Source organism: Elephas maximus, chromosome 18 (assembly GCF_024166365.1).
Source record: "Elephas maximus indicus isolate mEleMax1 chromosome 18, mEleMax1 primary haplotype, whole genome shotgun sequence".
NCBI classification, from domain to species: domain Eukaryota; kingdom Metazoa; phylum Chordata; class Mammalia; order Proboscidea; family Elephantidae; genus Elephas; species Elephas maximus.
In genome coordinates this window covers 27,802,847-27,825,929 of record NC_064836.1, presented here as the reverse complement: position 1 = coordinate 27,825,929, position 23,083 = coordinate 27,802,847, and the positions used below count along the sequence as shown (strand labels likewise).

At 45.8% G+C, this 23,083-nt stretch overlaps 1 protein-coding gene across 5 annotated transcripts in view; it reads left to right on the top strand.

Moving 5' to 3' along the window:
- ITSN1 (intersectin 1) overlaps positions 1-23,083 on the top strand; it is a 229,548-nt gene that overhangs the window by 145,637 nt on the left and 60,828 nt on the right. For all 5 annotated transcript variants that reach the window (XM_049858659.1, XM_049858660.1, XM_049858661.1 and 2 more), the window contains 7 exons: positions 981-1,140; positions 5,911-6,116; positions 6,876-6,958; positions 11,090-11,256; positions 14,735-14,780; positions 17,011-17,132; positions 21,793-21,910. In XM_049858659.1, coding sequence (XP_049714616.1) covers positions 981-1,140; positions 5,911-6,116; positions 6,876-6,958; positions 11,090-11,256; positions 14,735-14,780; positions 17,011-17,132; positions 21,793-21,910 — 902 coding nt within the window. The remainder of the gene's footprint in view (positions 1-980; positions 1,141-5,910; positions 6,117-6,875; positions 6,959-11,089; positions 11,257-14,734; positions 14,781-17,010; positions 17,133-21,792; positions 21,911-23,083) is intronic.

Genomic DNA, 23,083 nt, shown 5'->3' with positions numbered 1-23,083 from the left:
TTAGGTTCCCCTTTAACAGTTTTTATACTATTCTGTGCCATCGGTTACAGTTTTCACAATGTGTCAGCATTCTCATAATTTCCATTCTGTTTGTTCTGTTTCTATTAACCTACCGTCCCTTCCCTGCTGTCTTATCTTTGCTCTTGGGTAAATGTTGACTGTTTGGTCTCATATAGTTAGTTGTATAGGGGAGCACATTACTCATGGGTGATATTATTTTACAAGCCAATCTATTCTTTGGCTGAAAGGTGACCTCCAGAAATAGATTCAATTCCAAGCTCCAAGGGTATTTTAGGGCGATAGCCTCAGGGTTTCCTCTGGTCTCTATCCTTCCGGTAGGTCTTGCCTTTTTTAGGAACTTGAGTTTTCTTCTACATTTTTCTCCCGTTCTATCCGGGACCTTCTGTGTATCCCTGGGCAGAACAGTCAGTAGTGGTAGCTGGGCACTACCTAGTTCCTCTGGTCTGAAGTTTGAAGAGGTTGTGGTTCATGGGGTCTGTTAGTCCCACGGACTAGTTTCTTTTTTGAGCCTTTGATTTCCTTCATTCTCTTTTGCTCCATATGAGGAGAGACCAATAGTTGTATCTTAGATGGCTGCTTGTCTATTGCTTGTTTTAGCAGAAAATATTTGCGTTTTCCTTCTCTGACAGGTTTCCACATTACACAAGTTCCGGCTTTCTCAGGTTTTGTTGTGTTGCCCTATCCAGCATTTCATGTGCCCCTCACAACTAACCGACAGTGTATTGTTCTCACGTGATCGGTGAGGAAATCAAGACTGAGAGAAACTGCAATCTCCCGAAGTTTGTCTCTAGTGGGGAAGCTCAGACTCAAACCTGTATTCTTTCCCTTCTTTGTGCTTTAACTTAGAAAGCCACACAAATGTAATGGATTGGTGTTACGTGGGCTCAGAGCTTGCTGTGAGTGAGAAGCTGGTTCATTAGCAAGTCCTGCTGTTTATGGCACTGTGCTTTTCTTCCCAGGTGGCCCACCAGCACGAGCGAGAAACCAGAAACGGATAACTGGGACGCGTGGGCGGCCCAGCCCTCCCTCACTGTCCCCAGCGCTGGCCAGTTAAGGCAGAGGTCAGCCTTTACTCCAGCCACAGCCACGGGCTCCTCTCCGTCGCCTGTGTTAGGCCAGGTAAAAGCACTCAGTGAGAGCGTGAAGGGCTTAGCATGGTAACGAACCGAACATGGGGTAGATGCTTGTTGATGATGTCATTTAGAAGTGAGCCTTGCGTATGTACCTGGGTCAGCCAGCAGTGTGGGATCCAGTTCATGCTTTCCCCAGTAGTCTTTTTAAGAGGCCAGGAACGTGCTGCCGATAGTGAGGGCGCATAGGAGGGCACACTTCTCCCTGGATTGACCACGGAGCTTCTTCACCGCAGAAGTGGCATTTGAGCTGCGTCTTGAACGAAGGGTAAGACTTTATTTAAAAATGAGAGGACTGGCTTATCAGACAGAACATGCTATGAGGAGAGGCTTCAAGGTGGAAGATCCTAGAGTGTGTTTAGGGAAAATCATGCCTGGTCAATCCATTTGGCCAAAGCATTGAGTATTTATCAGAGAAGACAAACTGGCTGCTGGTTATGAGAAGCTCTTAAGTGCTCTGCTAAGAATGAGTCGTTTCTGAAAGGATAAAGGTAGCTGTTGTGAATATTTCTCTATTGCTTAATACGATAAAGTTAAAGGAGTGAATTAATTTCTATAAATAATGAGTCAAACCAAATAGGACAAAACCAGGGAGCTGGGGAATGATGGAATTGAGGGTGGGCACTGGGCAGAGCCACCTGCAGGTGACGTGCAGAAAGGTTGGTGGGAGGGCCGTCAGGGCAGCGGAGCAAGTCGGGCTGTTTCCGTCATCCAGGTGGAAGTGAGGGAGGCCCGAGCTCAGGTCAGTTCCCATTTACCGACTGTCTTAGTCATCTAGTGCTGCTGCAACAGAAATGCCACAAGTGGATGGCTTTAACAAACAAGTTTGTTCTCTCACAGCCTAGGAGGCTCAACCCAACCCATCCTAATTCAGGGCATCAGCTCTAGAGGAAGGCTTTCTCTATCGGCTTTCGGGAAAGGCCCTTGTCATCAATCATCCCCTGGTCTAGGAGCTTCTCAGCACAGGGACCCCAGGTCCAAAGGATGTGCTCCACTCCTGGCTCTTCATTCTTGTGGTAGAGGCTCCCACTCCTCTCTGCCCTTCTCTGTTATAAATCTCAGAAGAGATTGACTCAAGTTACAGCCTAATCCTGTAGATTGTGTTCTCCCTTATTAACATAACTGCCCCTAATCCTGCCTCATTAACATCATAGAGATTAGGGTTTACAACACACAGGAAAATCACATGAGATCACAAAATGGAGGACAACCACACAATACTGGGAATCATGGCCTAGCCAAGTTGACACACATTTTGGGGGACATAGTTCAAGCCTTGACACTGACTTAGAGAGGAGAGCGACTTAGTGAGGGAGACTACGGGGAAGATAGAAAGGGAGAGGCCTGGGATGGAGATGAAGGAAGGAGCCAGGGAAATGAATTTCTAGATAGAGGTGGGCATTGGGTTTTAGATGCGTCAAGTTTAAGGTGAAAGCGGAACTTCCAGGTAGTTCTGTCTGACAGATCCTTGGAAGTTAGACCCGAAGGGTGGGAGAGAGGGCAAGATAAGGGTTATATAGTGGGGTCATCCCATAGAGAAAATAGTCAGATCTAAAGATGTGTGAGCTCTCCAAAGGAGAGAGGATAAAGGGAGAAAATAGAAAATACACAGGCCTGTGTGTATTCTGTGATAGGAGAGGAGCTACTAGACAGGGAGGTATCATCTCTCTTTGCATCTGTCCCAACTGAGCACTTAGCTGGCGTCAGATGCCCAGTCGATGGTGGTGGAGGAGGAGGGGGCGTCTCTAGAAGGCAGTGTGGTCATTAAAGGTCACGGTGAGGGCCAAGAAAAGACCACGCAGTGTGGGGAATAGAACGTGTTTGTGACCTGGGAGAGACTAGGTAAAGCCAGTGCAGAGGCGTAAAGCAGGAGTGAGTGGTGAAGAGGTGGAAAGGTTTGTGAAGGGGAAGAACAGGAGCAGGGCAGAGTGAGGACCAACCAGCAGGATCAGCACGAGCCGAGTCCCCAGTGGAGCAAGTATCAGAGAGTACAAATGGTTTGAGGTGGAAACGGCTTTAAAAGCACATGAAAGAAGAAGTTCAGGTGGTGCTGCAAGGCATCGTTCTCAGCAGGACAGGGCCCGAGGGCCGGAGGAGACACAAACGAGGACGTCAGTAACGGAGGACGAGGAGGTGCACGGCCAGAATTAACCGGCATCTCCTATTGATGATTACACATTGTTTTGGCATCCTCCAGCAGCTTCCCAGCTTGGGAACTGCTGCGGAGGACAGTGGTAGCTCAGTGGTAGGATTCTCGGCTTCCATGCAGGAGATCTGGGTTCCATTTCCGGCCAGTGCATCTCAAGCGTGGCCACCACTCGTCAGTGGAGGCCTGCATGTTGCTGTCATGCTGAACAGGTTTCCGTGGAGCTTCCAGACTAAAACAGGCTAGGAAGAAAGGCTTGGCAGTCTGCTTCCAAAAATCAGCAGATGAAAACCCTGTGGATCACAGTGGTCTGATCTCATTGTGTGTGGGGTCTCTATGAGTTGGGGGACAATTCGATGGCAGCCAACAACAAGCTACTGCTACCGTTATTAGAGCAGCACTGTGCCCAGGTATTATACTTTGTTAACATTTCGAAGAAGGTATCATCTCCGTTTTACAGATACGGAAACTGAGGCTTAGAGAGATTAAACCGTTGCCCATAGACACATAATCAGTAAGTGACAGACCTGGGATTTCAGCCCAGGATGGGTGATTGGGTCACATCCACGTGAAAAGATTGACAGGGCAGACACATGTAAGGCTTCTCAGGGTGAGAGATGCTGAAACAGCAGTGAGGGCGCAGCTGCAGTGGCAGACTCCGGGGTCTCTTCTTGGCAGAGAGGTAAGTGAAAGGGGCCAAGAGAACTGAGTGATCAGGAGGGTTAGGGCTCAGAGGCCGGGAGGGTGAGAGGTAGAGGGCTTAGCCCTGGGGGTGTTTGAAATCCCGAGAAGGTTTTGAGGGATGCGAAGGAGTGCAGAGCCAAGGTAGAAGGAAATGGGGACGCCACAGGTTTAAGAAGGTGAGAACCCATGAAGACTGGGATTGAGAGGTTATTAGCCACGTGGATGCAGAAACTGTTTGACCCGTTGTAGACTCTCCATTCATCCAACATGATCGTAGTTAAATATCAAGGTGAAATAACTCCCAAAGGCAAGTACAAATTGGTTCTGAATGAATTGTTTTCGGGTGTTGTCCTTTGTTTCTTTCCATTTACTTATATATCTGAAAGTTGTCGCTATTTTATTTTTTAGTAATGGTTTTATGCAACGTTGCTTTTTTTTCCCTCCCCCTAAAAGAAAGATAATAAATGCCTCTCCCGGCTTTTCCAGCCTCAGCTTCTCCTACGCCCCTCCAGGACGCTAGGCCACACACACCCCTGGACTGTGGTCATCCTACACCCCTCCACGACACTAGGCCACACGCACCCCTGGATTGTACCCCTCTTCCTGGACCCTCTGCAGTGTGCCACCTCAAGGCCTTTGGCCGGGCTGTGACCTGGGTTTGCAGTGCCCTGCCTCCGAAGCCCTAGCTCTCAGAGCCCTTCTCGTCCTGCAAGGCCCTCATCTGTGACATCTCCCCCACCCCTCCCTGGCAACGTTCACCACCCTTTCTTCTCCGTTTCCACAGTGAATAGGTGGAACCTCTTTTTAGCATGTTTTATTCTGCCAGGTGGCATGTGTAGTTGTTTTTATCTTTCTTCCCCATCTATTGTGAGTTCCTTGCTAATACTACCATCCTGTCCATTTTTATAGTGCTTTATAGAGTCCCTGGGTGGTGCAAACAGTTAACACGCTCGGCTGCTAACCGAAAGGTTAGAGGTTTGAGCCTACACAGAGTTGCTTGGGAAGAAAGGCCTGGTGATCTCCTTCCAAAAACTCAGCCATTGGAAACCCCGTGGAGCACAGCTCTACTCTGACATACACGGGGTCACCATGAGTTGGAGTCGACTCGACAACTGGTTTTTATGGCTAATAAAGTGCCTTGGCTGAGATTAAGTTTGGGAGACAGAGACGGTGCATGTTTTTCATCGATGTGTAGAATAAATGATTAACTGTGTAAAATCCCAGGAGTATATTCTAGCCTCTCCTTACAATGAATGTATGTTAACCAAGTCCTTGTTTCTCTAAAAACAAACTAAAGCAAGCACAGTACAGTGCGGAGCAAGTTTACCTGTGTCCTGGGTCTGAACTGTGATGTCAGTGAATTACCTTGTGAGGCTTCATCAGATTCCTGTTAATCCTCTGCTACACTCCAAGTCACACTGGACATGGGCAAGTGCCCTGGACAACTTGAGAATGAAAAGAGAACCAAAACATATGGGACACGCAGCCAGGCGCAGCAGGACCAATAGAGCCTCCTGGCTTGTTTAAGTAGAGGGTTCTAGGTGGCCAGACCTGGTGGCACAGTGGTTAAGAGCTCAGCTGCTGACCAAAAGGTTGGCACTTCATATCCACCAACCGCTCCTTGGAAACCCTATGGGGCAGTTCTACTCTGTCCTACAGGGTTGCTGTGAGTCGGAATCGACTTGAGGGCAACGGGGTTTTTTTTTTTTTTGGTTGGGTGGCCAGACCCTGGCCCTGTGAATGGGCTGGCAGGTTTTCATCTCACTGGTGGAAATGAGCAGTTACTGAGAAAACGGTGAAGCATCTAGTTCCCCCGCTGTGTTGAAACAGCGGCCCTAGGTGGCTGTGGAGAGATGTCAGCATCTACGTCTGCCTCGTTTATAACAAACCGTGATATAATGAGAACCCCTTTATGTTGTTCCACACAAGGGAGAAAAGGTGGAGGGGCTACAAGCGCAGGCCCTGTATCCTTGGAGAGCCAAAAAAGACAACCATTTAAATTTTAACAAGAACGACGTCATCGCCGTCCTGGAGCAGCAGGACATGTGGTGGTTTGGAGAAGTCCAAGGCCAGAAGGGCTGGTTCCCCAAGTCCTATGTGAAGCTTGTTTCGGGGCCCACCAGGAAATCAACGAGGTATTTGGGCGTTTATCTGCCTCTGGTATATACATTTTAGGCATTGAATGATTGTTTTCCCTGGTTAAGATTTGCAGATAAAATGAGTTTTGCAGGATTGTTCCGTCTTCTGTGAAATCTTTTGTCTTTTAACTGCAAAAGTCAGAGCACATGTGGACAGGAAGGGAGCTTCCTGCAGGTAGGTGAGTGGTCGTTTCTCCTTCCCTCGTGGAAGTTGTGCACCTTGTTTTCTACTGACTTGTGCAAGAGGGAGTTCTACTTGGAGACCTGGAACATCCCGGTGGATTTGTTGGGATTGTGACTCTTTCTGTCTGGTACCTAGTCCCGTGCCAGACTCATGAACACATAATTGGAAGAATTCATTCTCTTTTTCATTAGGTCTTGTTGCAGCACGGAACCGTAACAAGGCTGTTGTTTAGTGATTCCAACCAAACAGATATTCCGGAATAAAAACACGAGAATATTCGATGCGCACATATCAGTCATGCTTTGAAATAGATCAGTCCGTAGGCTATGTGTGCAGCGTAGGAAAGTGCTGAGAACAAGAAAGTTAGCATAGAGTCATGCCTGGTGATGGAGGTGGTGACACACTTCATTACCTGTTTTTAACTTAGCCAGGTGCAGTTATATCAGCTGTAGATTGTTCAAAGTTTGGTGGATTGTTTTAAAGTTAAGCAGGTTTAAAAGAAAAAAATCAGCGTCATTTTCACCATTTTCTGTGAAGGTAAAAAGTAAAATAGGGTTTCCTCCCCTTTTCAGCGTGGAGCCCGGCTCTTCAGAAAGTCCTGGGAGTCTGAAGAGAGTAGCTTCCCCAGCAGCCAAACCGGCCGCTTCAGGAGAAGGTGAGAACCCAAGTCAAACTCTGTTCTTTAGAAGAAGGAGAAGTTACATAATGCAGATGGTTAGTGTTTGGAATGAGATTGCGCTTTATTTTAAAATAAAAAATTAAAATAGACTGCATTAATTAACGCTTGGTGCGTTAAACTCTAAAGTGAAATGAAAGTTTAGCCTTTTACAAAATCAGGGTACTTTATGGAGACTTTCAAAATTCTGTCAGATATATTGATCATCAATTTTCTAATGAATGATGACTTCTAATTATATTTGATTATGAGCCCTTTGACTTTTTTTTTTTTTTTGAGCCCTTTGACTTTTGTCTTTTGAAAGAAGGCCGTCAAATTCAGCGAGGATACAGCTTTCTATGTGTCTCTGTAGCTAAATTTTGTTCATTGCTACCCCTAATGTAGTCTTGTCTGATTTTAGATGAGTATTTTGTTTTAAAACCATATCTACAAAGTCCAGTAAAGCTCTCACATAATACTAGTGCCCCTGTATACCTCCAAATGAAACGAAAGCTTGGTTCTTATATTTCATGTAAATAACCAAACCAAATTATCTAGGCCTAAATAATTCATTTTGAGTGTTTATTACACAGATAATTGAATTATTTCTGGGTCTGTACTTTGTGATGTAATCATAAATATTATATAATTGCCAGCATATAATATGGGCTATTACCAAAAATTTTTTTTAATGACCAAAATCTACAGAACCCAGGCTATAGTAGTAAAAGCTCATATCCTTTCTCTTCAGTACGGCCATCTGTCATGGTCCTGATTGAAGAGCACTACCGGAGTTAGGCTTTCCGTGTAGAAGTCTGAACAGTGTTTGCAGCTGACAGATGTCATCACTAACCAATCATAGAGTAACTTTTCATGGCTTTCTTTGAATGAATTACATGAGGACGTAATGTTTTATTTAATTTGCTGTAATACGATTGTTGCAGTCCCTGGGAGCCTTGCCTTATCAAACACAGAGTGAATAAAACAGTTATTGCCATGGAGACAGCGAGGAGTAAAGTTTAACAATATTTCAGACTCACAGTCACAGAGAAATGTAGGCATAAAACATCATCACTGAGCAAATCCAGCATTTTTCTGTGTCCAGTTTTTACGATGACCACCACAACACTCATCAGCATAGTTCTCTGTATACAGTCTCATGATTTTTAGCGCATTTTTTCCCACTGTTAACAAGGGAAATGGCTCCTTACTTACAGTGCACGCAGTCAGTACAGCATAAAGCAGATTGTGGCCTCCCCCCTTCAGAATGTAGTGCGTTATATCCAGTTCATGAGCCCTGGTGGCCCAGTGGTTGTTGCTGGGAGAATTGAGTTTTAATACAAGTAAAACACTTGATGGTGCAGTGGTTAAAGCACTCGGCCGCTAACCTAAAGGTCGGTGGTTCAAACCCACCAGTGGCTCTGAGGGTGAAAGATATGGCGGTCCGCTTCCGTAAAGATTACAGCTTTGGAAACCCTATGGGGCAGTTCTACTCTGTCCTTTAGGGTCGCTATGATTTGGAATTGACTTGACAGCAGTGAGTTTGCTTTTTTTGTTTTTTGTCTTTATCCAAGTGTCATTGGAGGGTGGACGTTGTATTCCAGCTCTCACCAAGTAACCCTGTGATTTTGGTCATGCCTTAGCTTCCTCATCTGTAAAGTGGGCATAACCACCCCTTGAGGTTGGAAATTACTGCAAGGATCATGAGATACTGTGTGTAAAGCTTCTAGAACAAAGCTCAGTGAATGTCAGCTACTTTTATTTCACTTTGCATTGTTTCCTGGATTGTTGATAGAACCACTGAGAGCAGTGAGCATTCTCACCACTCGGCACGGATAGTGATTTGTTTTGAAAAATGTGCTGTGGCCTTCACTTTCTGAGGCTTCATGAACAGTTCACAGATGAACCACACACATACTTCAAGTTGGGAGGACAGAATAAATTCTGACCTTAGTTGACGTTTATCACATCCATTTCGATTGTTGTAAGTAAGGAAACACTAGGGAATTCTGTTGGCGTGGAGGGGTGAGGAAGACATGGGCATTTAAATTCTCAGAAAAGCTATATATTTATACATATTAATGAGCTACTTGTTAACACTGCTACCTAGAAAGTAATCAAATTTGAAGTGAATCCTAAGCCAGATTAAATAGATTGTCAGCTTGGGTAGGTGTTAAAATCTGGGTTAGAGCAGAGTGGGTGGCCTCTGTCAGTTCTCACAAGCCGGGTGTGACAGACGAGGGCCCCTGCAAGCCCATTGGCATGGCCCCGTTTTTATTTTAATCCGGAGGCAGCCTCACAGTCGCCTGTGTGCAGGGAGGGTACGGACAGCCTTAGGGAGCGTTGCCATCTCTTTGTGTCTTAATGCTGCAGTATCAAGCTCAGCCAGGGTTCATGTTTCTGAAGTTTCTTAAGCATTTTCAAAGTTACTTCAAAATGTGGATTTGTTTTTAAGAATGTGACTTTCAAATGCAAGAGAATCACCGGGGAAAGTATGGTTGCCCAAGGATCCTGTCTTAAACAGCCAAATATGAGATCTGCAGTAAGGACCAGTAACGGGGAGCAGAATGAAAGGGGAGGGTCAGAATACTGCGAACTCAGCAAAGGAGCATATTAATGAGAAAAGAATGTCCTTACTAAAGCTGCCAAACTTTGATTTCCTTCTGTGGGAAATCATTTTTCCAGTGTTCACTGTGGAGGTATGGGTTACCAGCACTGGAGGGCTAAAGACACAGAGTCTTCTGTTTCCCTAGACCGTTTGGATGACCTGTGTCTGCTGTGGGGTCCAGCACTTTCCATGAGTGGTAGCAGCTGGCCCCAAGTGTGCACAAGTCAGCAGTGCTGACGTTGAAGGAGGCCCTTGGGGAGCCTCCCGGAGCTGCTCCATGACAGAAAACTCTGCTTAACACAAGCATTAAGTATGTGTGTGTTTTAGTTTTCTTTCATTCCTGGTACCTGCAGAAGTTCTCATAATTAGCCAAAGGATTCTTTGCCACTAAATTTCTGCCTAATGATTAACATTAAACTCTGTATTTAAGGAATCTCATCTGAATTTATATCATCCATTATAAAAATGAATGTTTAGAGTAAATGGTGGCTTTTCTATTGCTTTCCAAAACATACAAAGGCTTAGGATGAGAGTGAAAACTAAGAAACCTGTGTTCATCTCTTTGTGGTTCTGTGCCTAGTATAGTGTCTAGAATTTTGTGTCTAGTGATCTTTCCAAGAGTATGATTTTTTCCTAAACCTTAGTAAAATCAGCTAAGAAGGCTGCAAAGTTCTACTTTAATTTTTTTTTTTCTTCTTCTGGGATGCATACCCCTCAAACTCAGGACACTGAAGAAGTTCTTATCCTCTAAGACTAAATTGCAGAAATAATAATGTAAGCACCTACAGCTTGTGCTTTTTCAACTTGTCAAGAAAGGCTTGATTATTTTCTGGGTTGGGTAGATACTACTTTTATCCTCAGCTGGCTCTACCTTGTCTGTACTTGACTGAAAGTAGAGACCCCATCCTTAACTAAGCAGTGTATTTTTCACTCTGTGTCCTGAAAGTCTCCTGCCAGCTCTATATATGGCACAATAGGGTGTAAGTTTTTATTCAGAGAGTTGAGTGTGTCTCAGTGTCTAATTTGTGTAAAGGTTGTACTGCCTCAACACATTTTCTAAAATTGTGACTTGATCCCTGAAAACAAATACAGATACCTGAGTGAGTACCAGGAGCCTGCATGTGAACGTATCCCTCCCAGAGTTTAGTGCAAAGTTAGGGACTCAGTAAACATTGGTTAAAACTAAACCCAAATGCCATTTTCATTCAAAAAGAACTCATGACGATGAATTGTAGATCACCCTTGGTCCCCACTATGGGTAGACGTGCCCTTGGTTTTTTGTTCCCATGGCTGGGTCTTTGCAGGAATTGTCTCCCTGTCTGCAGTGACTGGATTTGTATGCATAACTGGGGGATTTGGAGCCCAGGGTGTATCCTGTAACTCTGTGTTTTATCTGTGACCAGCCTTTTTCTTGAACGGCTCTTAGTCTAACTTCCTTATTCATGAACTTGCTTTTGCAAAGCTGTCTGGGATTTCTTTAAACAGTCAAGCTCTCTCCGTATCTCAATATTTCTCCCCACCAGAATTTATTGCCATGTACACTTACGAGAGTTCTGAGCAAGGAGATTTGACCTTTCAGCAAGGGGATGTGCTTTTGGTTACCAAGAAAGACGGTGACTGGTGGACAGGAACAGTGGGCGACAGATCCGGAGTCTTCCCTTCTAACTATGTGAGGCTGAAAGACTCAGAGGTAAACCCACATTCACTGTCTCCTCTCCCTTCTCTTCAGTGACTCTTCGCCGGGAGTCACTGTGTTTGACAATGCAACGCTTGCTTGGGTTTTGCTAAGTTCTGGAACCTGACAGAAATGCAGTGTGATCTGTAATTGTTTGAACTTGTCACCTGGTGCTGCAGGGCCAGCCTTGGCCTCCCACAAAACAAAGAATTCATGTTGCTAAGTGCAAGCTATAATGTTCAGCAGTAGTTTCTATTCCTGCGTGTACCTGGCTTATGATTTGGGACAAACTTGATCGATTAGGCCTTCAAGACCATTGATCATAGATGCCTCAGAAAAGATATACAGCAATATTTTGTCCTTCTAAACCGGAGTGTTCTAGGGATACTGGCCCCCGAATGTTGGGCAGTAGAGCACTTCTAAAATTTCAATATTTGTTCACATGGCAAGGAGACAGAAGATCTCAGAGATGAGTATATGTTTGGCCAAGCCCTGGTATCACCACTGATCTGAATGTATTTTAAATGTTGTTATCCCTGTAAATTGAAAGTAGCTTGCACTGTTGTTAAGTGGATCCCAAAAACTTGATTCTATGAAGTGTGGTTTGTGATAGTCGAGTGAAATGCGGGGCCACATCCCGCCATGGTCAGTTTCAAGCTAGGGCTTCAGGGTACAAATGGGGTCGTTGAACAGATCTGGCGCACATACATACACAAACAGGGTACAGATGGGGTCGTTGAACAGATCTGGTGCACATACGTAAACAAACAGGGATGGACGTTTTTTAATGAAGGGAGTCGCTTCACAGTTATTTTCTTTCCCTCCTCATACGTTCTAGGCATTGAGAGAAGAGTCTGGTAAAGAACCTAAAGAGGCTGCTTTCTCAGGTTTAAGAGCATGTACAAAGCTCTCTCTGTTCTTTAAATGCCAGTAGGCAGGTGTCAGGGAGCCCTGCTGGTGCAACGGTTAAGCCCTCAGCTGCTAACCGAAAGTTTGGCGGTTGGAACCCACTTAGCAGCTCCACGGGAGAAAGACCTGGCGATCGACTCCCGTAAAGATTACAACCTAGGAAATTCTATGGGGCAGTTCTGTTCTGTCACATGGGGTCGCTATGAATCGACTCAAAGGCACCCAGCAACAGCAGCAGGAGCGTGTGTCTTGGGATTTCTGCGGCCACAGTACAGGTAGCTGCTTCGGGGGGATGAGGCTGGACCTGGTGCCCTGCTGGAGTAATTCTGCCTTCAGCCCCTTCCCCTTCCCTGCTGTTCTCAGGAAGGTTTTATTTGGTTGGGTTTTTATATTTTTAGGGAGTGGCGGTGGTGGTTTGATTTTTTTTCTTCCCCCCCTCTATTTTCCTGAGAGCAGACAGCTGAAATACCCCTTGAGGGATTTACATAAGGTGCCTGCCTTTGGAGAATTTGGCAGAAGTCAGAAAGAAAGTTCTTGTCCCTTGTAAGACAGCAAGCGTACTGTACTCTACCTGAAGAGGGAGAATTAAACCCTTCCCCAGGCCAGCAGGTTGGATCCAGTAAGCCTCAAACAGATGGTATTTCAGGGAAGAGAAAGAAAAACACGAAAATCTAAACTTGAAGATTTTTACCACTTTGCATGAAAACTCGTGAAGTGACCTTTTTGCATCAGTTAAAACACAAAAGCCATGGCTTGTATTACGTTTTTAGCAATTAGAGTTTCTATTAGAAACAATCTGAAGTCAACCATCTAAAAAATACATTCACATTTTTTCTTTACACTGTCAAATTTTTTTAAAGGCAAGTTGAATTGTAAGGTACTTTCTTAACCACAGTGTTAAATTATCAACCATAGAACTAGCAGTACTCTTAAAGATTTGGGATATTTAGCTACATTATTTAACAACAATGAAAAAACAAATCTGAAAAGTCAGTTCTTTGGTCCTCCTTGGATACGGTACACCGTGCTGAAAAGCAGACTCAGCCTCAAATACAGGTAGCAGAGCTGACCTGTGGGCTCAGGCTGCATTGTCCCGACCTTGCTTCCCCTCTAGATGCGAAAGCTGGGGCACAGAGCCAGGGTAGCATTTTTACAGCATTCTTGAGGTGCAGCCAGGACTGAACCCATCCTTCTGAGTCTCCTAGCTTCCAGTGCTGGTGAGGCATTTCTAAGGGAGTGCCTTGAAGCTGCTTGAACTCTGTTGCTGGTTGTTGCCAATGGCTTTGTTCCTTTTTTGTGTTAATGGAATGTAGGCAGTATGTTAGAAGCCTGTTAACTGGGACGATAACCGGTTATTTGGAATCTTATTTTATTGGTGTTCCTTTGTTTGATATTTATCCAATAAAAAGAAAAAGCCATCGGTATTATGTAAGTGTTTATCAATAAAGAAAGTATAATCAGCATAAAAAATTAAGCCCAAACTTTTCCTGGTGAATGTTTGTTAAATATCAGTAGCCAAGATGAAAAAAAAAAAGAGATGGCGAAAAGCTGTGTCCCGGTAGACAAGTTACATATCTTTAATCCCGCAGTGACTCTCATTTGGTTTATGAAGCCTTTTGTTTTGTTGTGCTTGAATTGGAATACCTAGTTTACTGCGAGATGAGGACTCGGGTGAAAATCCATTCAGAATAAAGCAGTTCGTCACAGCAGATTACAGTCTGGCCCTAAGCTGACTCTCGTGGTCTCTGTTGGCTTACTCAGCCAGTTTCAAATTCTGCGAGTATCCATGAGAGGAATCCAACCCTAAGTACTTTTGGAAGACTTGATAGTGGGAGAACAATATGGCTTGCCTCAGTGGGTCATGCTTCAAGCACTAACAGAGGAGACTCAGTGTCTAAGAGTGTAAAAACGTGGGCAGAAAGGCTGCCTGTTAGGATCGATAGAGGTCAGTAGGGTGGGCCAGGGTTGGCATACCTGTAATGTTTTAGTTCTTTCCAAAATAAAGCTCTCGAGCAAACATAGCAAAATATTAATGTTTTAATGGGCTAAATCTGGGTGGTAAGCTCAGGGGTGTCTGTTATGTTCTCTGTGTTTTTTAAGTGTGAACTCTTTCCCAATGAACAAGTTGACAGCAAAGAACAAGCTTGGTGTTTAGGGTGTAGACGAATAGTCTTGCTCTCATGCAGTCCCCTGTTTGATGGGGCCCAGGTACGGGTCTCCCCGGTATCACACCCAGTCGTCTGTTTGATGGGATGCAGGGACGGGTCTCCCCTATGTCACACGTAGTCCCCTGTTTGATGGGACGCAAGTACGGGTCTCCCCTGTGTCACTCACAGTACCTGAGCAGAGCCCCTGGGATGCCACGAGGCCACGTTCTTTGCTGTTTTCTTCTTTAAAGTGCCTATTCTGCCCTGTGTCTTCTGATACATGCTCTCATGTCAGGTGACGCGGTGCTACTGTGCTTCCCCAGAACGAAAACGGGGACTTAGGGGCGCAGGTTGGTTTGTATCATCGTTAATCATTTTTTAAGCTGCATGACCAAAATGATTCAGCATGCAAATAAGACCTTTTGCTCTGTTTTAAGGGCTCTGGAACCGCTGGGAAAACAGGGAGTTTAGGAAAGAAACCTGGTAAGTTACAAACCCTGACACGTATTTTTCAATGTTTTCATTGTAATTGATAGCTGCTCCTCGTCTTTGTTTATTATGGCCAGGAGCCTAAAATAAAAATGAAGAGTGGATCCTTTCCTTGAAGGCCGTTAAGAATGTGTCCGTGGTTACGAAACTTGGCCATTGTTTCACACGTGGGGAGTGGGGATGTCACCAGACAGAATATTCTCTTGGGTTGTGAAGAACTCATCCAGGCAAGATGGCAGGAAACAGCAACCCACGGAGCTGTAAGATTGCGGGGCCTGCTGCATCCCACTCATCCTTCTTGTGAGGCTTGGGAAAGCCTTCTCGTTTCCTGACAACACAGTCCCAGGACAGGGCAGGAGACTAGAGATATTACAAAACAACAGTCTGGGCCATATCTGGCTCCTTTAGAAGCTATTGGGTGGTTTTCCTCAAGTACCATTGAAGGTTCGGAGTTATAGTCATCCCTCTGGATTCAAAGTACTGTCATTTATTTAAACAAAATCGCATGCTCTATAAATAGGAGCAGAAAGCGAGAGGAAAGAAGCAGATGTGAAATAATATGGTTGTCTGGCACGTCTTCCTCGTCCAGGTCATCTGAGCGGTTTTGCTGCTCTGTCCTCAGGAGATTACAGGTTGGAAGAGCCACTGCTGTGTCGGGGGACTGGCTCTGGGGCTCGGCTCCAGGGCAGCTTCCCTGCAAGAGAAGCGTGTCTGCACTTTGGCTTAGGGTTTTAGTCTGACTCCAGAGATTGGACTGTCTGGGTCAAATCTGTTTTAACTGTGAGCATTTGTCTACGTTTAGGGTTGTAATTCCAAAGGGCCAGGTATTTCACATATGGCGCCCAGATCAGCTGAAAACCAGCAAGCTATTCAGGGCCACAAAAGACAGAAAAGAATGTTGTGGCAGATCGCTGGCTGCATGTGCCAGGGACTTGGCGGAGCCAAGAGCATCTGAAGCCAAATAGGACGCTAATTTGGACTTTTCCACACTGAAAACTCTTGGAATCTAGAGCTGTCCCTTAGCATGTTAAAGTAGAATCCTGCTCCCCAGCACTGATTTCCCTGCTGAAGCTCTCAGAACCAAGGAATATGTAACCGGGGCTCACTCTCGCTTCCAAGCTATGGCAGGGCTACACCGGGACAGCTTGGCATTCCTGTCATGGCAGCCGACCCCTGGTTTAGAACAGGCTAACGAGTTTGCCGATATGTCTGCATCTTACTCACGCCCTAGATGATGGAGAAGTAGGAAGTACTGTTGGAGGCAGGATCTCCTTCGCCCCAACCCTGCCACCTTCCCTTCCTCCCAGGAGCTGTTTTTGGGGATGGGCTGCAGAGGAATACAACAGTTGGTTCTGTGTTCTATAAGTTTGGAAGCAGCCGCTGCAGATGTCCCAGGTTCACTCGAGAGAAGGAGCATGTGTCTTCATCCTGCACCCCCTGTGCCAGGAGAACATGCTTTTCGGAGCCTGGTCTGTGGCACTGCTGGAGTCTGTGCTGTGAGATGTAACATTCAGGAAAAGCAGAGAATTCTTTACATTTTTTTCTGTGTCGAATTGTTTTTTTGCATAAAATGTCCCTTCCTGACTCCAGGGTCCTCCTTAACTTGAAATAACAAGAAATAAGCTTGCCTTGACAAGATTCATACCCAATATTCGGGGTCACCCCCCAAACGCGAGCCCCAGAGAAAACGAGCGAGTCGGTGAGGGTGAGAGCTAAGGCATCAACTCACATGTCAGCCAATGGTTTCCAGAGAAAATAGTTTCTTCTTCTACTGTCCTTGGCAGATGGAAGAGCTTCACTTGAGTTTCTGTAACTTCATTTATTCCATCATTGGGTACAGCTGTGCTGGGCAGGGTCAGGTGGAGACAAGTGAGGCCTTGGCGTCCTCAGAGCTCCTGGTAATTGGGAGAAGTGTTGTGTCCGAAGGTGCCAGAAGTGGGGTGAGGAGGGGGCGTTCACGGAGGGAAGTTGGTAAGTAACTTCTGAGAGGTGATGGGGGCATCCTAGAACTGGACCCTGGACAGAACAAAGAGGTCGCCAACCCCTTGAATGCTCCATCTGCATTGTGGCACATGGAATGGGGTCTCCTACTCCTCCAGTAAGAAACCAGCCCCAGACACTGGCTTTAATGATGTTGATTTGTGGAGCTGGGAGGTGGTTGTCTTCTGAGAATCCCCTTCGCCAACTGTAACAGCATCCCGCAATGTTTGGTCTTGTTTTTCAGAAATTGCCCAGGTCATTGCCTCGTACACTGCTACCGGCCCTGAGCAGCTCACCCTGGCCCCTGGTCAGCTGATTTTGATCCGAAAAAAGAATCCAGGAGGATGGTGGGAAGGAGAGCTGCAGGTTAGTTTCATTTTCCCTTTGTGTATAATTCTCCGTCTGAATTCAAACATGCCAAATCTCAAAGGGACACTGTTTCATCAAAACCTTAAAATAACCCCTCATTGCCTGAATCTTGGTTTGGATGGCGAGAGGGATCACATTATGTGACTCTGTTTCACACCTGAGGTTTGGAGGGCCAGTAGCAGAATTTTGAGAGCTAGGGATTCATCTGAGAATTTATCCAAATCTACTTGATTCCTGAGTTCAGTCAGTGAATGTTGGAGTAGTGAGGATCCATACAACAAGGGAGACCATGGAGTCACCTGTGAGCATTATGGCATTGCAGGGGCAGAGCGCTAGATCAGTGGCATTGTGTGGTAGTGTAACACCAGGGTCTTTGCGTACATCACAGTATTATTAGTTCCCCTGTATTCAGAGATGGATAGATACATGTCTATATATGTATTCAGGGGATGGATAGATAGATACATGTCTATATATGTATTCAGGGGGTGGACAGTTAGATACATGTCTATATACGTATTCAGGGGATAGATAGATACATGTCTATGTATCTATTCAGGGGATGGATAGATACATGTCTATATATGTATTCAGGGGATGGATAGTTAGATACATGTCTATATATGTATTCAGGGGATAGATAGATACATGTCTATATATCTATTCAGGGGATGGATAGATACATGTCTATATATGTATTCAGGGAATGGATAGATACATGTCTATGTATGTATTCAGGGGATGGATAGATACATGTCTGTATATGTATTCAGGGGATGGATAGATACATGTCTGTATATATATTCAGGGATGGATAGATAGATACATGTCTATATATGTATTCAGGGGGTGGACAGTTAGATACATGTCTATATACGTATTCAGGGGATAGATAGATACATGTCTATGTATCTATTCAGGGGATGGATAGATACATGTCTATATATGTATTCAGGGGATGGATAGTTAGATACATGTCTATATATGTATTCAGGGGATAGATAGATACATGTCTATATATCTATTCAGGGGATGGATAGATACATGTCTATATATGTATTCAGGGAATGGATAGATACATGTCTATGTATGTATTCAGGGGATGGATAGATACATGTCTGTATATGTATTCAGGGGATGGATAGATACATGTCTGTATATATATTCAGGGATGGATAGATAGATACATGTCTATATATGTATTCAGGGGATGGATAGATAGATACATGTCTATATGTGTACTCGGGATGGATAGATACATGTCTATATATGTATTTAGAGGATGGATAGATACATGTATACAGATATGTATCTATCCATCTTGTCATAATGTTACCCTATAACTCGTTTTACCCTTTGGGATACCTTTTATAAGTCTTATTCCCAGAGGCAAGGAGCCCTGGTGGTGCAGTGGTTAAGAGCTGTGGCTGTTAACCAAATGGTTGGCAGTTCAAATCCACCAGCCACCCCGTGGAAACCCTGTGGGGCAGTTCTACTCTATCCTATAGGGTTGCTGTGAGTCACAGTCGACTCAATGGCCACAGGTTTGATTTGGTTTTTTGGCCAGAGGCAAAGATGCTTTTTAAAAAGTCACTGTTATACAGTATAACCTACGAAAGCCAGAACCTGTGTAAGGCGGAAACCTGTCAGAAAAGGAAAACTCAAATATTTTCCACTAATAGTGATAGAAAAGCAGTAAGACTGTACCCTGTCAAAGGTGGCAAACTTGTGAGACCCAGAAAAATAAGGCCATTCTGTTGCGTTCCAGCTCTCACAGGTTCCATTGTACAGCTGTCGCAGTAAAGATTGTTCGGCTCATCGGTGGAGGCCAAATCTAGGGAAGTTTTGAATTTCTTCCTGTTCTGTTTCTATTCTTGGCTGGAATAGGAGGTGCCGCCTGGAGTGTAGCTAACGATTGCATGTCCCCTGGGGATCTCGTGGGTGGGCAGCCGTAAAACCCATCTGGAAGTGCCGACAGATCCAACTTGCTGGCTCAGGAGCCTGGCCTTGGGGAGCCTGCAAATCCACGCTCCCTTCATAACATGCCTGTCTCTGTGCTGGTCAGGGATAGAGCTCCCTTTGACCAGCGGGTCCCACTCCTGGGCTGTGGTCAGCTGCCTACTTGGCCTGTAGTCCCGTATGTCACTGTGCTGTTGTGAAGCCCTGGTGACTACCAAAAGTACCCCCTGCCCTTTCAGCCTGTCTCACCGCTCAGCACGGCTGCCAACCGCTCCTGAGCACTGCTCCCAGCCTCTGTGAAAACAAGCAACACACCTGACTCTCATCCTTGCTGCCCTTGCTGCTGACATTCCTCCCCAATTGGTCAACTCCCCGCTTTGTGATTCCTCAAGAGCTGGCCAAACCCCACTTGTCCTGGAAGCTTTCTCTGGCCATCCAGCCAGAAGCAGCGTCTCCTTTCCTGGATGTGTGGCGACCTGATGCCGGCACCACTGGTCGGTATTAACAGCGGATGCTGATGTTAGTGTTCAGCATCCTGTGGGCGTTCCTCACTTTCGCATCTAGTTATCAGCTCCTTGGAGGCAGGGACCATACCTTTTAGTCCTCACACTCCCAGCCTTTCTCAGAGAGGGCTTTGAATGCTTCCTGCAATTCACAGTAAAGTGGGTGAATTGCCATGGCCGGGAAAGCTTCTGGGGCTTTGTCCAGAGTGGCTCTGTCCCTGGCGAGGGGTGGGGCTGCAGAGATGTCTCTGGAATGTGTCACATCCTCCTTCCAGTGACGGGGATGGACGGAGGCCTGCATCGCTAAGGGGCTGGGGATGGGGGGAACATGCAGCAACATGGGGAGCAGTCACGGGAAGCCCCTTATATCTGAGCCCTCTAATTGAATAAAAATCATGGAAAGAGTCTTACAAAGACTCTTTGTGAGTGTTAATAGGGATTTTATCAGCTTATTTTGGTTGTAGTTTCCAATTTTTTTTAAAGTTTAGGTAATCTTTTCTACCTCACAAAATCCTAATTCTTGTCGATTCATTAGTGTTGAGCCATTGCTTTCTCACATCTCAGTCCTCTCGTGTGCATTCTTCTCAGACGTATTAAACAATCCCACACAAGTGAAGGAATGACCAGCGAGCTCTGTGTCCTGCCCCTGCACAAGCTCAGAGGTGGGGATGTAGTGGGGTCGTTGTGAGCACCTGGCACAGACCAGGTAGATGAGCATGTGGGAGTTGTGAGCGCGTGGCTTCAAGTGTCAGCAGATTCCTGCTAGTCCTCAAGCTGAAGGCACCAAGTCTCTCGAACCACAAGTCACATGGAACCTGATCTGCTCCCAGAACATCAGTTACATTGTCCACCTGACCCATGGCGACCCCAAGTGTATCAGGGCAGAGCTGTCCTCAGTAGGGTTTTCAGTGGGTGATTCTCCAGAAGTAGATCACTGGGTCTTTCTTCCAGGGAACCTATGGCTGGACTCAAACTGCCAGCCTTTGGGTTAGCAGCCAAATGTGTTAACCATTTGCACCACCCTGCTTGATAAATTGGCTGGTGGGAGGGCAGATGTAAGGTGGCGGGGGTGGTTCTCTTAGTTTATTTCCTCATCTTGGAATGGGCAATATATTCATGTGGTTCAAAATCCAAAAGTCACGAAAAGGGATGCAGATATTTCCCTCCTACTCTTGGACCCCGAGGCACCCAATTCTCCTCCTCAGAGGCTACAGTTCTTATCAGAGCCTTGTTCCTAGAGCCGCTCTCTCTCTCTGTCTCTGTGTGTGTGTGTTTCCAGTTCTCACTTCCTGGTGGTACATGGAAGGATAGTCTTCGTACCTCTTGTGATCTTTATCACTTATTAGAATGGTGTCACAATTTCAAGTCTCAGCTGAGAGCTGTATTCTGAGCTTCTCCAGAGTAGGACCGTGTCCCATCCCAATGACACCTGGCACATCAGTGCTCACCGAAGGGACCTTGTGTTGACTTAGAGTGAAGTAACAGAGAAGGGGACGGCAGAGAGAAGTGTGGCTCCTGCCACTAGGTAGTCCTGCTGATTTCTGAACGCAGCGTTTACCCTTTTTGTGCTCTGTATTTGCTGCGCCAGCATTATCTGCCTCTGAGGTTACGGTTGGTTGCCTGCGAGGAAGAGTACAGACATGGGCGTGAATCTTGGCTTTCTGCTAACTAACTGAGATCTCAGGGCTGTCATGCCACTTTTCTGACCTCACGTTCTTCATCTGGAAAATGGGAATAATAATATTATCGTCCTTACAGAATTACTATTATTAGTCCTAAAACACATAACTAACGTCACCTTAGCCATAACCTCTACACTCACTGAATCAGCAGCTGGGGGCTAACGTTACACAGCAGTAGCAGAGTTCCTTCCTGGGCACCCTGCAGACTCACGACAGATGCAGAGGGTTTCTGCCCTGGATACACTGCGTGTGTCCCGAACCTGTCATCCACGTGACCCAGCTGATGCAAAGCAGCCCCGGGATTTGCTGATCAATCACGGCCATGATGAGAATTTTCAGCTACAATATTTGATTCTCAAAATTTAGTAACCGACGGATTCTAATGTGAATGCTATTTGGTTTTCAGTTATATGTAAGGTTTGTGTAGGTGCTCTGTTGCAGAGCAAGCTGTATCGTGAAAGAACGTGAACGCTTTTAAAAATTCCAGTATTTATTTATTTGTTTTCTTACTAGGCACGTGGGAAAAAGCGCCAGATAGGCTGGTTCCCAGCTAATTATGTCAAACTTTTAAGCCCTGGGACGAGCAAAATCACCCCAACAGAGCCACCGAAGTCCACGGCCCTAACTGCAGGTAAGGCGCCATGGTCTCTCACTGGAGAAGAATGCACGTGGTGTGGCAGTGTTTCCACTCGATTTTCTCAGGACGTGTCTTCGATTGTTGTTCACATCTGCGTTAAGTGCTTCTTGTCATTGCCGGGACTGACACCCAATTACTGCGATGTGGAATTTGTTTTTCAAAAGGACCGAGTGTCTAAGTAGCTTCACTGTGCCCGGTACAATGGAGCCCTTGTTGGGACCCTCATCCTGAAGGAGCCGTGAAAGCTGTGACAGTAAAGCAGACTTTTCTCTTGATTTCCTTCCAGCTGTTTGACTTGGGACTTGGGCTAGGGGGTGAGGGGACAAAAGGGCAGCCCTAAAAATAAATGGCGGGGATCTGAATAGGTCAGGAGATGGAGCTGGGGGCTGCAGGGGTCTGCTGGTGGCGATGTGGTATTCACTGAAGACTAAAATAACTCCCCATGGCATGCACTGTGAACAGAGGGGCTTCGGTCATGGGCAGGATGTTGCACACACTTCCCTGAAAGGATGAAAGAGCAGAGAGCACCGAAGTTGAGTTGGTTGGCTGTTTTCTGATTGAAGAGACTAAATTAGACCCTCAGTAGTTAGTGATGGGGAGAGGTGAGGTTAGAGGAGAGAATTCTGCTTTAGGTCTTTAAGCCACCAATTCTTTGGTGGCATTTGTGGCAAACATTTGTTCCAATACACCTGTGCGTACATGCCCAGTGAATTAAGATGAAAACTTGGGAGCCGTTGTGAGAAATGAAGAGATTGGCCAACTTTGTGAGTGATTCCCTGACCCCAGCTGGGACTCTGTGCTTGCACCGTGGCCTCAGGCTGGGAGGTTGCTGGATCTCTCCTCCTGTGGGGGGCCTGGTGGTGCCCATCCCCCTCCCCGCACCTCCCTCTGCCCCCATACACAAATAATTTGCTGGAGTGATTGAATTAGTTGGAGAATTTGGTAAACCTAAGTATAGCAGTTCTGGTGGCACAATGATTAAGAGCTCAGCTGCTAACCAAAACATCAGCAGTTCGAATCCACCAGCGGCTCCTTGGAAACCCTGTGGGGCAGTTCTGCTCTGTCCTATAGGGTTGCTATGAGTCAGAATCAACTGGATGGCAGCAGGTTTGGTTGTTTTGGTTTTTAAACCGAAGTATAGCTTGGCTAAGAAAAATTAATTGGGGA